Raw genomic sequence first — 18131 nt, forward strand, 5'->3', positions numbered from 1 at the left:
AAACGGAATGGGAAACGGTAGGAGGCAGGCGGGACACACCACACAAGAGGAAAGCTGTCAGTGTGGTTTTATGAGCGCGCGAAATAGACACGAAAACAAAAGTAAGTTGAGCAAATTGAAGACGTTTGTGAACACAATTTTGAGCAAAAAGCACAACAACACATAAACCCATCTGACAATATGATTCACAGATAAAAGACATCATGCATTTTCAAAAGGGTAATGCATTTCAGTATATTCAACACCACCTCCCCAGTCACCGGCTCCCCGCCACAGCATGATTCTGTGGGAAACTCTGTTATACTGTGTGACATTTATTATGTATATTTTGTACACAAGGAGCCAATCTGTGTCCAAAAGTGAGCCCTTTAGAGACCGTGCTGAAGTCCCTCTGAAGTGGCACTCGGTCGAGAGCATTTGTAAACGAGGATTATGTTGCAGGCTTTGCAGCCGCATCCAAACTGCCAGCTGAGGCATTTCTAGAATGATTCAAACCTACATATCATTTACACAACATGAAAAAGTCTGAGGTTTTCAAAACAAGGGAACTCCCCTTGAAATTTCAGAAGATATGTTGGTGTTAACAGTTTAACTCATGCTCCCTAATTTTTTTGTTTTACATATTGAAACCTTTCAGAGTAGATTTGTTTAAGCAATCGCTCATAACAGTAAAATGAAGCACACATACTGAAATGTTTGATGCAAACGCTTGTGCACGCTTGGAAAGGACCCAGGCCACATTAATTTAAAACCAACAAATGCGGCGCTACCTATTGTGTTTTTACTCCCCGCCTTCCTGCCTCCCTGCACGCTTCCATTGTGATGTATTGATAAGTCCTTTAGCGTCACACTCAGCATGTGAGGGTGCCCTGACGCCTGACTGACCTGAATTCACCCCTTAGATATGCCAGTCCCGGGGCGACAGCGTTAAAAAAATATTGGCCCTGCACCAAATCCAGCGTGACATATATCACACCAAATCTGAGAGTGAGCTGAATCCATTGTGTGAAGCTGGTCACTCTGCTAGTTAATGAGTAAACCTGCTGTGAAACTTTGGCCTCCTCGACAGGGAGACTCTGCCTTTCCCCCCTCTCTCAGTGGCTCTGGTGTTTGGTCCAGCCCTCATTTTTTTTTTATGACCCACCCCGCCTCATCCCCCCTCTCTGGACTGTTTGTCTTTCTCTCTTTGCCCCTCTCTGCCATGCAGGGCACCACATCCACACATCCAATCAGTCACTTTCCAAACAGCAAACTTTTTTCTCTTGGTAAACTGCTGTGGGTCTGCCAAGAGCTGCGGGGTGGTCAAGATGTTCCTTTTGATGGTGTGTTGTTTTTTGTGGACTCCTGCCTTAATGATGCCACGCAGGGCTCAAACTTGGCTGGAGGCTGACTGGTTCAATCATGTTCCCTGCCTCAGAATAGCCGCTCTGACGCACTGTGCCAAACTTTGACCAAACTGTGCCTATTCATGATCGTGCTTGGTGCTGCATTCTTGGATGTCCTCACCACAAGGAGTGGTTTTTGGGCAGTCCGCTCCTGGCTCAGGGGCAGGATGGACACTGGAGTGCAGCCAAAGCCTAATTAATGACGGTGGGTTAAAAAACGATGAAAGCCAAGTAAATCCTTTGGTTAGCTTTGCAGTCAGACTTATTCAGTTGCCCTTTTAAGCCTGTGTAGCCAAAATGTTGTTGTTGTTGTTGTTGTTGTCTGCTTCACCACATTATGCGGTTATGTAACTCTTCTTCTGTGGTCGCGACCCAGAGTGCAATCAGTGAAAATCCACTTCAAATATAGCTGTTTACAGCTTCAAGGGAACACAACCAGCAGTTAGTATGAAGTGCCTGAGCTGAGCACTATTTAATTTAGTCTTCACCGTGCCATGTCGCTGGTTTCTGAGATTAGCAGTTACTGTAAAGGAGGTATTTATTTGGTGTTTTTATTCCTTTGATACAAGTATGTGCTTGGCTTTATGAAAGCTAAGAGTTGTAGCTTGCCACATGACAACATATTTTATTGACATTTTCAGAAAACAAATGATTCAGAAGCAGATGAAGACGTTAAAACAGGTCAACCGTTTAGACTAAATTAGAGAGGGTTACTCCTCCACTGGTAAGAGGAGGTTTGAGACATCACTCTGCTTTTAGCTGCCCTACACTGGATACCAGTCAAACTGAGGATCGATTTAAAATGTCCATAATTAAGGTTACAAGTTATTCATAATCTGGCCTTAAGTCCCCTCAATGAGCTCTCAATACCATGTGTTTGAAGCCAATGTTAACTGAGCCTTTAATATTAGTGCTCCCAGACTCTGGGACACCCTGCCTGAGGACAGGGAGCTCAGGAGCCTCTTCTAAATCTCACTGAAATCAGATTTTAATTAAGACTGCAGGTTGTACTGGATTTTATTGTATTTTTAACCCCTGAGGCCCTTCTCCTTTTTTTAAAGTTTACTAAAAAAGTCATGTGACATTTTTATACATTCTGCTTTTTAAATGGACGATTAAAGTTTGGATTCATCCTGTTTTATTTTCTTTTAATAGTTTATGTTTTTGGATATTTGTTTATATTGTTTGTTGCACATGTCTATGCATCAGGCAAGAAGCTGCCTCTGACTTTAAAACTCCCTCCACAGCAAAGCAAAAGTGTAAGGAGCTTAAATTCTGCATTAAGTCAGAAGGAACAAGGTTTCTTTCTCCTGGAGTAAAGCTGAGTGCCGTGCTCACAAACATCAACAAATAGCATGGTTTTGTGGAGCTAAGTTTAACGTCAGTGTAATCGTCAGAGTGAGACACTTTGTCTTTAGCTAACAGAGCGTCAGATCTGTCTTGTATCTGCGCATGTCGTGACCTCGTGGCTCTTGGCCTGTCTCTGTTTGGCAGTGGTGCTGGCTGTCTGTCTGCACAGTTGAGTGCTTCATGGGTAATCGGTCACTGTGGCAGAGAGTCAAAGGGATAATATGGGCCGAGGCATTCAGGGGTCATTGCTTTACTGCACGTAATGAAACACACAGCTAGGGTTTGCTATTTTGTGTTATTGCACATTCATTTTAAAGTATTTTTCCTTTCTGTCCGCTCTGCGTTCTATTCTTAGATCGATGTAATTAAATAAAGAGGAGAGGCCATGTGCATGATACCGCAAATGAGATACAACATTTGATCATCGAATAGGTCCTTGTTCCCAAGTAAACTATTGATGCTGAGTATATAACCATTGCTCTCCCTGTGTGTTTCTATTATTTGCACAGTTTTCCGAGTGCCTGGGAAGCATGTGTGTTCTTATTGTTGACAGCAGCATGAAGCCCTGATGACATAACCCGCATCCTGCATCTTTCTCTGCTCTCAACAGAAACATCATGTTCTGAGGCAAACCTGAAAAGTGCATGTCACAATATATTACAATACATACTAGTTATGTGAGCATTTACAGTGCGTGGGTGGGATGCTCAGTTAGCGCTGGCAGGCACACGTGTTTCATACATGGTCTGTGTTCTGTGTCAATATAATCTTACAACTCAATCTAAACGATGGCTGTGATGCAGTGTGAAGTAAAGAGTTGATTCTTTGCAGAGACGTGTGAGACGTAACGATCTCTCCAGAACATGTTATCACACACGAAAAAATCCTCAGACTAATCATATGAGCCGCCTGTTTTGCATTTTGTAAAATCTTTTAAGAGCCCTCAGATTTCCTGCTCCACATGTTCAGTGGCCACTCTGCAGCACACATGCAGATGTTCATCATCTATCAGTTTCTCAGACGACTCTGTGAATAAAAAATATCAACTGCACTTAAACCTACTAAACTAAACAGAAGAGTGTTGAGAGTTCAGTGCAGTGCTTCAGGTATGGAGAGATCTCAGAGGGCTCTGATACATCAGGCAGAGAAATCTCCTCACTCAGCCCGCACTCTAACCTGAAACTTAAATTTCAGAGAACCAATAGACCGAGAAGTGACTAACTGAGTGTTTCCTCTGCGTTCAGCCATAAATAGCCTCCCTCCACAGATAAATATTCAGTACTCACTTCATAATATTTCTTCTCACTGCTCGGTGGAAGCCATTCTGTCATCTACACTGTACTTTCACCACAGGGGTGTCAGACACTGTTCTCAGCTCTGCGCTGTTCTCTGCTGATATTTTCTGCACTCATTATTTTTATGCATAAAGTTACAGGTGGGCCCAAAGAGATGTTACCAATGAAAGAGGATAGAATAACCAGTTAAAAACAGCACAGGTTTGTGTGTGTTGCTCTTCGGGTAGCTTTATGAAATATAAAAGATAGATGATACAACAAATTACAAACAAATAAACACTATAAAACATATATATAAATTTTGTTAAATATAAAAGGGAGACATTATTAAAAACATCAAAAAAATAAAAAAAGATTAATTTATTCTTGAGAATTTGTACATTTTTTTATTGCTCATAACACTTTGTAGGTCTGTTATTGTTATTGCACAGTATTGGCCCTGTCTCACCTTGACGATTTAGCCAGCATATGCCGGCGTATAAAAAAATTGGTGAGTATTCTGGTGTACGTCACACAAGCTATAGGTAAGTTTTGTATAAGTTAAGAGAGCGCTGAAGCACGCTGGTATACGTCGTAGTACAGCCATACATATACAGCCACACGTATGCAGCGTATGGATCATATGTCCGGCATACTCCTGCCATAAGTTGTAGGTGCATTATGCGATGGTTAACACGCGTTCACACACGTAGAGCTGTGTGTCTGCATGTGTGTGAGTGTGAGAAGCCTTGGAGCCCTCACTCAGTGTCAAACAGCAGAGCCTCTGAAACAGAAGCTGAAGCCAGCATGTCAGAGTCTGCTGGTGTTCAACGATAAAGCTGCTGTTGAATTAAATGAAGTTCAAAATGTTACGTTTCTGAAAGCGCAGTCAACAAGTGTAACTTCTTGTAAAGTTGTTCCTGCTGGTTTCACTCCTCTGACACTCTCCACGGCTCATCATGTTCTTACAAAGAAAGACTGCAGAGTTTTTAATAACCCACACCTTTTTTAATCACCAATGAAGAGCATCTCATTTCAAAACGTATACATCATCATTAACAGCCTTTTTATAAACTTTGTCGGCATTATTACGCTGCCGCTCTTTGCACAAGTGGACTATAGTTGGGCCTAATTTATGAATATGCTATGTATACGCCCAAAACTCAAAAAACATTGATAATTCAGCGTCTGTCAGCGTTTAGAGGCATTTTGATACGTCGGGAAAACGCTGGCTAAATCGTCAAGGTGTGACAGGGCCATTACATCATTTCACTAATTGTCTAATTGTTATGACCCCACATTGTTGTTCCACTGTGACGTAGTTAGCTGTCTCTCTAGTAGGTGAGATGTGAGGTGTGGTATTTTCTTCCAGTCCCGTGATATGAGTCCATCAGTTGAGTGACAGGAGCTGTTGTGGAAGCCGGCCCTGAGAGCTCAGGTGCTCACTGGCCTGTGTTGTCCCAGGTTGAGTCCTTCCACCTGAGCAGAGCCTGGATTCCCAGTAACAGCCTTTGAATGTGACACATTTCAAGGTCAAAGTGGATTTGTTTTAATGCCATTCTGGCTCAGGCTGTGTGCGCATTTAGTCGAGTAAACAACCTCAGTAGTCAGCATTAGACATACAAGTCAGTTAAAGGAAAAATTATCTTTTCAGGTTTGAATGAAGTTAATTTTGTGGATAAAATGTTGTTGTTTATCAAATAGATCAGAAACAGGAGAAAAATCAATCTGATCAACTCTTGTTCAGAAAATTACAAATCAATTGATTTATCAAAGTTTAGATTTTTCTTCTGAATTCTTATTAACTACCTTAAATTTTAATTTCACCGAGGTTAAAACTTCCTGGTTGGACGCCAAAAATTCCCAAAAGTATAAATGTCAATGTTTGTCCTCTACGTCAGAGTACATGGTGTTTTATATTCAATACAGAAAGAAGTAAATTTGTTTTGATCTGCCATAAATAATGTGTTGAGGGTATAAGAAAGTAATGTAATGCTCTGAGACACGTGGAAGCGGCACGCAAACCCAGGAATTCCCAAGAGAGCCTCTCATCTTGTCAAACCTAAGAGAGTCACTATAAACAGTATGTATAATCCATTCTGCACCACTGTGCCTCTCTCCCTGCAGCCTCTGCTCCTGAAGCATGAATAAGAAAAAAGGCACTTAAACATCCAACACCCGCTGCATCAGCTGTATGAGAGGGAAGCAGACATGACAGGCCTCTGCGTGCGAGGACGATGTATGGTTCATGTAGCCTGAGATGGAGATGTTTGGAGTGAACATTATTGCTCCCTCACTTAGTTTTTAATGCTAACGTTGTTAAGTTGCCTGAAAAGAACAGATTTCCAAAAGCATCTCACTTTTAGAGCCCAAGTTAATCCTGAAACATGATTCAGTGTTCCTGCTGTTAAAGCCAGCTGAGGCCATTTATCAAGCCCTGGACATCCATTCTTGTCTGTGAGAGCAAACAACTTATGATTCTTATGAATTTGACTTGGCTGCGTCCAAAACCACATGCTAACTACCTACAAACGTGATGGTTGGTATTCTGTTAACAACATACTCTTGCACATCCTCTCCACCTCATATAATTTCATCTATTACTTCATTATAGTCTGACATATGATAGCTATTCTACCATGCCTGTCGGGCCGCATACAGAATTCAACAACAATGTACAAACTCTTATTTAGACAGCTACGTAGTTGTTTTGATCTATATTTGTTGTTGGCTGACAAGCTCTGCGGGTTGTATAGTTTGAGGAGCTGCAATGCATTTTGTGTTAGTTAAGTATTAGCACTAGGGATGTAAATTTCAAGTAATTTCCATGATCGATCTTTGGAAATGTTACTGATCAATTATCGATTAACCATATAAAAAAAGTAAAGTTTTCCATGTCAAAAAAAATTTCCAAATGCGTTTTGTCCCCTGAATCAAATTTTCCTTCACAACACAATGTATATAACTGACAATATTGAATATCTACAGATCGTATTGAGGTGTTGAATATCAACGTGTGGAGCAGGCTCATAAAAATAACCTTGCGGACATAAAAGTGAAGGCTCAGACTGCAACATGTGGATTTACTGCAACAAGGGAACTGAACAGCAACATGTTTTAGACTCACAGTGTCCCGTTTTCTGTCTACTCGTTCTTATTGAGAAAAATAAGCATGCGAACGTGGTCAGGTGTCAGCCGGGAGCGCAACCGGGCCGCAACCAGGTCGCAACACCTTTAAACAGCTGATTCACATCCAAACATGCTTTAAACGTTAAACACCTCCCTGATAGCTGAATGAAAAATAAGACCACATGATGTTCGTTCCACGTGATACAAAATCAAAACAAAAAAATGTGTTCGAGTAAGTTCTTAACAATCAGTTAATCGGTACTCCATTAATTGTTGACATCCCTAATTAGCAATGAAATTCTGTCTCATTCTTAAGATCTCTGGACAATATAGTGGACATCCAGACATCCTCGCGCTGACACCAGTACATACTATGAATTCAGCTTAATGTGATGTCATTGACATTGTATGAACAGAAGGGATGTTCTAGGATACATTTTCTTGTGGTTTGAATAAAAATCTCAATTCTGAAATAGCTTATTTAACAAGACTAAACACAGGATCACAGTGTCAGGTGATGGATCTCAAATTACATAGTGTGGCTAACACTAGCAGAGCTAGCACCACCAGCCCTATGTTCTTCTTGCAGATTAACGTTCTTATGTCTGTGCTGGTTATCCATTACGGGTAGTTTAGACTAGTAATTCTGGTGTCGACTTTTTGAGGGATAATGTTTAAATGTTAAGTCGACTAAATGTACACCACCCTTATTATACAGTATATGATACCATGTGTAAAACTGTGCATCAGTCACTTTCACTAAAATTCGACTAGATGAGATAAGCCCAGATACGTTACCTCTGATAGTCTGGATGGTAATGCTGTTAGCTCTTGATTGAGTTGATTTAGATTAAGAGCAGAGAGTGACATAAGCACCTACCTCCTGCTAAATACATGTTTGCTCCGGCAGGACAAAAATCAGGTCACCTGCCTTAACTTGGTTAAATTCATTACAGTCAGGGAGAAGTTTTTTTTTAATATTAAACGTACTTACTGTCAAATGTATCTTGGTTAGTGTTTACAGTCCTGAAGTATTTCCTGCCACAGCAGCAGGAGAGGAAACATGAATACATCAGATCATGATTGGACTTTCTGCTTTTGCTTCTTTTCAGTTTATTCACACAGGTAAACATTTCTATTGTGCCGTTGAATTTGTACCTCTATGTATTCTAACAATTACTCCATGTTTCTCTGTTGCAGTCATCCTGACAGACGAGGAGGTTCAGAGGAAGAAGGACATGATCATGAAGAGGAAAGAGGAGGAGGCGGCCCGGGAGGCAATGAGGCCTCGTCTGAACGACGAGCAGGCCCGGATCATCTCCTCCCTGGTGGAAGCTCATCACAAGACCTACGATGCCTCCTATTCAGACTTCTCCCGCTTCAGGGTTAGTCCAGAGCAAAGTTTTCCTTACACCAAATCCACAGTGACATTGTTGACAGCATGGCTTTTGTTCTGCATCATGTAATTGGGTGGAGCTCCTCATGACTTCATACAGCAGAAGGGAGGGTGTCCTGAAGCTCTGCATCAGGCCATGTTACTACATTTTCCAGTGAAAACAGGATTACAAAACAGAACAGAACAGATCTTTTAATCAAAACAAGTAACATACACCACAGTGTGCTGGATATCTCATTTAAAATAAGAGGCTGCTGCAATGGAAACGTACTTCTTTGGAGCTAGGAAGCAAAAGAAGTGATCGGATCAGAAAGAAAGTAACAACAGGACACGTAAGAAAGCTAAAATTAAACTTGTTTTTCTGCAGATTAGTAACTTTATACCTTAAACACTTAAGAATATTAAATTCTGATTGGCTGGGAGTTCTTGATTGATTAAAAGTAACAGTATAAATTGATCACTCATCATGGCCTCAATGTTTTGTAAATTATTCAAAATTAAAGAAGCTGCCAGCAATGACATCAATAATGCAAATTTAATATTTAATCCTTAACAGAATAAAGTAAGACATATGCATGAATTATCCAACACACTGTAGGTTTGAGGAGTATGATTTACTTTTGGTTTATATTTCCCATAATAATGTGAGCTTACTTCTTTATTAAGTAGTCTGATATGGTACTCATCAGTAGTGAGTGTGTAAGGTACAGAGGGACAAATACTTGATGAAAACATTGTCACTATCCCTTTACTTGGACTTCCAAGAACATGGGAGTAATCCAGGTAACGTGTTGATCCCTGGGTGTGAAGCAGGCTCCTGGTGCGTGCTGACTGTCCGTACTTGTACAGGATTAGATTCCTAAGCTCCCGGCTGCGTCGTACCAAGCTGTGATTGTATTAATATTTGTGTTTCTTTGTGTGTATCCACAGCCTCCGGTGCGCGATGGCCCGGTAACACGCAGTGCCAGCAGAGCCGCCTCCCTTCACTCTCTGTCTGACGCCTCCTCTGACTCATTCAACCACTCACCTGGTGAGATTCACTCAGAGTCCTTCTCCTCTGCTCTCGGTCTTGTTAGCTTTTCATACTTCAGGGTTATTTTTACCAAGGTCTTAAGGATCCATTGATTTGAAAATAAAAGAAGTAAATAAGCGGTTATTCTGTGGAGTGTACCAATGACTTTCACAGTTGTGCAATCAGAGATTTAATAAAGAGCAAGGTCGCTCCATAAAGCAAGAAGAGTTGTGCACATGCTGTTATAAGTACACTAATGTGTTTGATTGTGTAAGTTTCTTAAACTCTGCATGATGTCCTCAATGTGTCCTCAGTGCTGCTGTTTGTTGCAGTTTGTAAAAACACTAAATTTAACTTAATATTAGTTGTGATGGACAGTGATTTGTTCAAAAACGTCCCTTTTCATTCTATAAATTCTTAAACATAAACAGGTCATGTTAAAAAGCTGAGATACAACCCACCATAGGGGAACAGCAGTCCTCTACCTCAGAACACCATCAGCCTCTTAAACACATCAACACCGAGAGCACCTGAGTGGGAGGCAGTTTGTCTCAGAGGTGTGAGAGCAAGGCATGGTCAACAAATGATTCTCCACCAGATAAAACCAAAGATTAAAAGAAACAAACATTCAGCTACAACATACAATGAGAAAATAATGATGCACTAAACAGGATGCTAAAGAAAAGGAGCACAAAATACACAAAGCCTAAAGTGCCACACTTCATCCACCCAGACAACTTCAGAGAAGTGCTTTAGTCAGATTCTTAATTTTTTTTTAAAGCATCCTTGACGGTTTCTATTTCACAGCCTCTCTGTGTGTGAACCGTTCAGACAGAATCACGGCCGGTGTTCACCACCACAGAACACCATCACAATACTTTGTTTGAGTTTCTGAACACTCCAGACTCTCTTTTGTTGCTTCAAGTGATTTGTTCAATTTTGAATAAGGAGGTTTATTCTTTCTCATATCATGAAAATCAGATCATATTGAAATGCCTACATAAATCTGGAAAGGCTGCAACTCACGATTCTTTCATCAGAATTTAATATTGTCAGAACTTTCTTGATTAATCAGTAAGTTTGGTCCTAAAGTTGACAGTATGGTAGAGTTGAAGCAGTGTTTTCCTGAAGTCCGAGATGAAATCCTTTAATATTTTAAAGAAATGTAGCTACTGTCATGCAGGATTTAAGAAATAATAAAAATAATCACTGTTAAAAACATTGAATGAGACAAATAACCTTATTATTAGATAATTAGGAAATAATGGTGAATGTTATTACCTTTTTTTATTTGTCTGGACTTTAATGGACTTAATATATTTTGCATATCTCCCATTTTAACAATCAGCCAAAGACATTTTTTGATTGCCAGCTTGTGTTTGTATTTTTTTTTCTCAAGCAAATAAGCAATAAAGTGTTCACAAATCCATTCAAAATATTATTTATACATCTTCTTTTTTAAGTACTCCCATTCAGACATCTTCATGATAACAATAGTGTGTTCTCTGTGAAATCCCCTGCTCTCACCTGGTGTAATCCCTCTCTGGTGCTCTGCTATTTCTGTGTTCAAAACATCCATCTTTTTCCTTCTCCTTATAATCACTTCTTCACTCTGCCCCTCCCCCCCTCGCTGTTTTTCTCCTCTGTTCTCACCTTGTCTTTAATCTCCGCCGCAAACAGAGTCTGTGGACACCAAGATGAACTTCAGCAACCTGTTAATGATGTACCAGGACGGAGCGAGCAGTCCAGACTCCAGTGAGGAGGACACCAAGCTCTCCATGCTGCCCCACCTGGCCGACCTGGTCTCCTACAGCATCCAGAAGGTCATAGGCTTTGCCAAGATGATCCCTGGCTTCAGGTACAGACTAAGACCAATGGCCAATTAGTAGGTTTTGAAGTATTTGTGAAGCATGCACTGCATCACTCCCTCAGAGTCATCAATGGTAGCATTTCCTTGATTTGTGCTTCAAGAGAGCCTTAAAAGATCCTTCATGCATCTAAAATAAAATATTTCTGATTTGATTCAGAGCTGAAAACAAGAAAATAATATAATCTGCAAACATATCTATAACAGATTGATTAATCTAATTATCAAACAAGCAGAAATACCAAATATTTTCTGGTGTGATTCACCAGTTTAGAGTTGATGTCACTTGGCAATGCGCAACATTTCTTTCGATCTTCTGACTTTTAAAAAACAAAGAATTAAAATTGTTTTTAAAGAAAAAAAAATCAGCAGATTAATCAATCAGAAGTAATCCTCATCATAAGCCCTTATTTAATTCCTCTGCTGTGGGTGTGGATGCACAAACATGAATTCCTTTCAGACTCGTCAGGCTGCTGAAGCCGACCTCTGACCTACAGGTCAGCAGGAAGGTTTCTGATTGGTTCAGAAAGATTCTGTTATTGATATGCAGGATAATCCTCTGGTTCCATGAATCATACCCATGTAGAAAATGAAACTGTATCACCCCTGCAGCGATCTGCTGTTCCTCTCAGTTCTGGTAATCATTTGTTGACTGGTAAAATTCAGGTGCATTAGATCAGCAGCACGTACAGGCACACGGGCTCGCAGCCTGAACGAGCTCCCCGCCTACACACAGAGCACAGTGATTCGCTTCCCACATATTCACAGGACGTTATTGAGGAAGGTGAGATGCTATTATCTCTCACCAAACAAACAAGCTCTTCCAAGAATACGCCGGAACAGGCTGTGGCTTTATGAACGCACGCTGAGCTGAGAGTTAAGTTTGTAATTGTATGCACACGCACTGATCATGTCATAACAGAATGTGGAGACACATCTGCCATGTGAGCATACATAATACATCCATGTGTTTGCATGTTGTGATGCAGAGCAATAACTGTTTACTTGCAGACAGACTTACTGTACATGTTGATGCCACACAGAGGTCATACCTTTCGTTTTCATGAGAAAGTAAAGCACGAGAAAATCAATGTGCTGTACAAGAAATACATATTGAGCAGACAGTGAGGCGGTGCAGGGGCACACAGAGACACATTCATATAACTCTATTCAGACATAAACACTGACCTTAGTTATAGGAGATTTTATAGACCCGGCTCACTCGACTGCTGGCGTGAATTATCGTGAATGAGAATTATGTTGTATGCAATTTACCCCCCTTCCTCCCCTCAGTCTGTAAAGAGCGAACAAACATCAATCTTCTCTGTGCTGGTCTTTGTTCATTTATGGACACCTTCAATTTATGAAGAGAAGTCAGTCAACAAATGATGGTTTATAAGTGGTAGACACATAAAAGCTCTCTTATTCAATGAAGAAATGAATGAATGAACAGTGGAGTGTTATACAAAAAGCCATGAGACATTTGAACTGTTAAAGTGTAAGCTGAAGTATAGCTTCATTTTTACACTGATACACATTACTTTGACAAAGTTTGATGGCTCTCAGTGAAATATTTCAGTGTAGTTTATTTGCAATTATTCTTCACACACTGAATATCCTCCCCTTCTTTTCTTAGCTATACACCTCCACCCCCCCTCTATGAAAACGTTTTGATCCTCCTCCAGAATAACTGTAGTGCAACTTTGTACTTGCAGAAGTAATCCTAATGTAATCCCGGAGCTCACATCTCGGTGTTTTCTGTGCTGTGATGATCACACAGAGCCTGGGGTTGGACACTGTCACTACAGTATAACCGAGTTGTTGTGTGTGCTTATCTGATACACACATGCATACAAAAGCAAGTGTGGGTGGTTAAGGACAACTCTGGCTGATAAACACCTATTATCTGTTAAAATGGATCTTGTTGTAGGATGGAACAGCGTCATGTGTGGGTGTGTGTTTGTGTATGTGCTGAGTGTGAGAACACCATGAGGACATTTTAATCTGCACTGGTTGTTTTCCTGCTGTGCTGAGTTTCAAGTGAGTTTTTATTCAAATTAAATGGCACCACTTTGACTCTTAAGAGTTCTGCCTCATGCTCTCTCTCAACACCAGTAAAGACATCTTTGTAGGCTAGTTTCTTACACTTGACAGTTTTCATGGTGGCACTTTGATTAAGTATCTAGCCATCTCACACTCTTAAAAAATCTTACATTTTCGGTCGCATGAAACCTGCAGACCACCTGATGTATGAGCCTTGAAAACAACTTTTATTTATTTATTTTTATTCAGCACCACCTCAGTGCCCAATAAATAAGGGGTACAGTAAAAGGAAATTCTATGTAGAAATTAAATAAATAAATAAATAAATAAGAACTCATGAACTAAGTGTGTGTAATACTTTACCCCATAGGTTTTCAAAATGAAATATTTTGTTATTTTCAAAGACTAACAATTTTTCCAATTTCAAATAATATCGCAGTTCGTTACTCCAGTGTTTAAGTGAGGGAGGATATGTAGCTTTCCAGTGTTTTAAAATAACTTTTTAAAATACAATAGAGAAATAAAATTTAAAAAGCACATCCACGATGTACTTGCGAGTAATGCAGCATTTGATTTGTGATCAAAGATTTTCTGTTATTTCTATAATTTTTTTTAACAGCTAACATTTATTTAAAGAACGGGAAAAATACCAAAAATTATCGAAGTGGTGCTTGTCTGTACAAGTATTTTTTTTGTTCAATTTTTTATCTTGTTTTTTTTTGTTTGTTGTTTTGGTGTTCATGTGAATAAAAAAGAATATCCAAAAAAAGAATAAAAAATGACTTTTAAAATAAACGTAGTTGAATTTTATGAAATATTAAATACATAAAGGTTGTTGTTATAATCTTTCAAGAATCAAAGCTCATCAAAGGTTTGTGTAACTTCAGTCCATTTAGCATTTGTGTCCTTGATTATCCATGTCCCCAGTGCCCCCTGCAGTGGTGTATTCATGCATACATTTACACACGTTTACATATTCATATACATGCATTGTGCAGACAGTTAAGCAGTTAACAATGTGCTCGTCAGCGGTCTCTGTTGAATGGACAATGTATTGGCTGCTTTACTTCTGTCTCTTTAGTAATGCTGCACCACAGTATTTCATTGTTTACCTTCCATTTACCAGGGATACTCATAAATGTGATCAACCATTTATCTGTTTAGCTCCCAAGACTGCGATATCTTTGCAAGTTTAGTAAAACAAAAAGAAAACTTTTGTCCTTGAAGTTCCAGTTCTTTACTGGAAGGCTAAATCAGATCTGGGTACTTCTTTTATTCTGAGAACGCTTGTGTCTGGCTTCAAACACCTGTAACACTCTCTATCTGTGATTGTGTGTTTCAGAGAGCTGACGGCAGAAGACCAGATTGCTTTGCTGAAGTCGAGTGCCATTGAGATCATCATGCTTCGTTCAAATCAGTCGTTCAGCCTGGAGGACATGTCCTGGAGCTGCGGAGGACCCGACTTCAAATACTGCATAAACGATGTCACAAAGGGTCTGTTTCATTCTTCTTTTTTCTTTAAAGTTATGTTTTTGGGCTTTTTTGCCTTTATGATAGGACAGCTGAAGAGAGGCAGGAAACGTGAGGAGTAGAGGGGGGGAAGACATGCAGCAAATGGTCGCGGCCAGGAGTCGAACCGGTGACCTCTGCGACGAGGACTATAGCCTCTGTATGTGGGGACACCAGCGCCCCCTGTTTCATTTTTCTGTTAGTACCAACAGTGAAGCTGAAACAGTGCAGAACTGATACTTAAACATACTGTATAAGCGATACTGTATAAACGATTCACAATTATTCCATGAAGGACACATCAACCCACTCTGCATTACAGAAATCTGCCTGAAACACACACACACACACACACACACACACACACACACACACACACACACACACACACACACACACACACACACACACACACACATAGACACTCTCTCTCTCTCTCTGTCTCTCTCTCTCAACAGACTGATGACACAGCTGTGATTTTATTTCCTTCCCTTCCCTACATAAGCGAGTCTTCTACAGATCACCCACACACACTGCTTTTCTATGCACACTTTCACGTTACGATGAGGTTTGGACTTCAGGTATTTTCATTGAAGCAGTGAGGCAGCCACAAACACACACTCACTTCTTAGTCCCTCTCACATGTAGGTCAGGAAGTGATGCTCTCCGTGAGCAATATTTATACACACACAGACTAATGGTTCATCTTTGTAGCCTGCTGCTTCTTTAAGTGTGTTTAATTCACCACCAAATTATTTTCCAAACACACACAAAATAATATTTTGATGGTTGGTTTCTCCCCTAAATTAATCATTCATCATCAGGACTCAAAATATATTTATTAAGGGATGCAAGTTTACGGTAAAATTACTCATAATAACGCTTTTTAAACCATTTTTTAAAGCAAATAAACAAGGTTTATTAATTCACCATGATTAATTAAATCCTGTTAATGGTTAAAGTTACCCATTTAATTAAGTTTCACATATATTGGTACTTTATTTTTTGATATCTTAAAAAAAAGTTTATAAAAAATGGATTACAAAGTTACCCAAACTGAGTATTCTCATATATGAGAAATAGGATGGATAATTGGCTGATTGGTTCAATAGATAATGAAAACCGATGAGTCAGAAGCAATAAAAACATATTTTTATTCTGTCTTTTATAGAATCGGTTTATGTTCTCATTTGGTCCTTGGACATTTACATCCAACAAAGTACGGATTTTAAAAAAATCTTAGTTTAAAGCTTTTAATCCACAGGTCCATATGTGGACGTTTACAAGACATCCAACATACATCCAACATATGGCTTTTCTTGAAACTCAAACTAATGTAACATCATCAAATTGTGCTACTGTCAAACTTCCACCTTGACTCATGGTTGGTTACGCTCGCTAAAGAAAGAGGGAAGAATGTCCAGACTCTTTGACGCATTTGACCTGACTGGGGCACTGATTAATGCAGGGGTGACGTTAAGTTTGTTTGCTCAAACACACACATTAATATCTTTTATTCACCATTTCTGTCTCCACTTATCATATCTACTTCAACTATTCATATTACAGTATCACACAGATGTCATAGTCATGTGTATACTTTTCACTCGAAAAAGTGGCAACATATAAATCCTCTAAGCTGAAATCTTAAAAGACTCAAGAGAGAGATGTTTGTCCAAAGTCATAATTTCAAATACCTAAATAATTACAAGGACACTACTGCACACTGTCCAAAATCAAATTGTTGACAATATTTTATTTTGTTTGTTTGCTATTTTTGATAGACTACCTCCTCTTCTACTCATCCATCTTCTAAAAAAAAAAAGATTAGTTATTTTTCTACAATTTAAATGACCAAAAAAAAGCTACAACACAAGTCCCAGTTCTCACAAGACAAATAACCAATCATCGCTTAAGAAATTTGGGTGACGCCTGGGATGGCCAATCAGGTATATGGGGACCTTTCTGGTCGTGCCCCTGGCTTTACTGCAGTACAGTTAATTGATGTGAAACACTGATTGGCTTACAGACATCCAGTAAAATATCCAGTCAAAAATGTATTGTGAAGAATGACATAACTGAAGAATTAACAAGGATCACCTACACACTGCTGTTCTCTGCACACTCTCACATTGCTGTGAGCGTTGGACTTCAGGTATTTTCACTGAAGCAATAAGGCAGCCACAAGCACACACTAGCTTCTTATTTTGTAACGCAGAAAGAAACGCTCTCTGTAAGCAGTGTTTGAATACACACAGAGAGGGATGATTCTCCTCCATGAATAAAAATACATAAAGGTTTTCAGGTGAATGAGAAAGCACATCATGTGTTTCCCTGGTTATTACTGACGGTGTGTTTTTGTTGTCCTCGGCAGCCGGTCACACTCTGGAGCTGTTGGAGCCGCTGGTGAAGTTCCAGGTCGGTCTGAAGAAACTGAACCTGCACGAGGAGGAGCACGTGCTGCTCATGGCCATCTGCCTGCTCTCCCCAGGTACTGCTTGTGTTTGTGTGTTCACAGTGTAGGTACACGTCCAGCTGAGCTGCTTTTATGAGAGTGTGAGCGTGAATGTGAGATTGTTAGCAGATTTAGTGACTAGCAACACAATGTCAGGAGAGAATAAACAGAGTAGAGAAGGGTTTGTGTTGCTAGCTGACCTGGATTCACCTAAACATCTTTGTATGATGCAGTTACCCAGGAAAAGGCTTCTCCTGGGAAACTAAACATCCTGCATGATAAACGAGTGCATCATCACATCACTGATTTTTTAGAATTAACAGACCAGTTTTAAAAACTGTGAAAGATTCTGATAAATGAGTCAAACAGCAGAGCCACTTTAGGGTAACATTATTCAGACCCTCTCACCATCTCAACATTTCAAAGCGTGTTTGTTTCCACCGTCCAACACTAACATGAGTCAATAAACCAGAGAGCTTAAATAAATGGGATGTCCAAGTGTTTGTTGAAAGCTCTCTACCACAAGCTGTACGGTCATTATTTCACTGCTGTCAGAGTTTACTGTTTCATGGAGGAAAATGTAAAAACAAATAAAAGGAAAAAAATCTGAACTCATAGAAGAAAGAGAGGGAAGGTAATACAACAATAAAACACAATTTGAAGGTTTTGTTTTGATGTACAGCCAGAAAATTATTATTCAAATTAGAATCC

The 18131-nt window shown here is 39.7% G+C and overlaps 1 protein-coding gene across 1 annotated transcript in view; it reads left to right on the forward strand.

Moving 5' to 3' along the window:
• LOC117821952 (vitamin D3 receptor A) overlaps nucleotides 1-18131 on the forward strand; it is a 115933-nt gene that overhangs the window by 86724 nt on the left and 11078 nt on the right. Inside the window, exons 5-9 of the mRNA XM_034696526.1 lie at nucleotides 8339-8523; nucleotides 9465-9564; nucleotides 11227-11404; nucleotides 14799-14950; nucleotides 17340-17456. Coding sequence (XP_034552417.1) covers nucleotides 8339-8523; nucleotides 9465-9564; nucleotides 11227-11404; nucleotides 14799-14950; nucleotides 17340-17456 — 732 coding nt within the window. The remainder of the gene's footprint in view (nucleotides 1-8338; nucleotides 8524-9464; nucleotides 9565-11226; nucleotides 11405-14798; nucleotides 14951-17339; nucleotides 17457-18131) is intronic.

This window comes from Notolabrus celidotus, chromosome 11 (genome assembly GCF_009762535.1).
Source record: "Notolabrus celidotus isolate fNotCel1 chromosome 11, fNotCel1.pri, whole genome shotgun sequence".
In the NCBI taxonomy this organism is placed as follows: domain Eukaryota; kingdom Metazoa; phylum Chordata; class Actinopteri; order Labriformes; family Labridae; genus Notolabrus; species Notolabrus celidotus.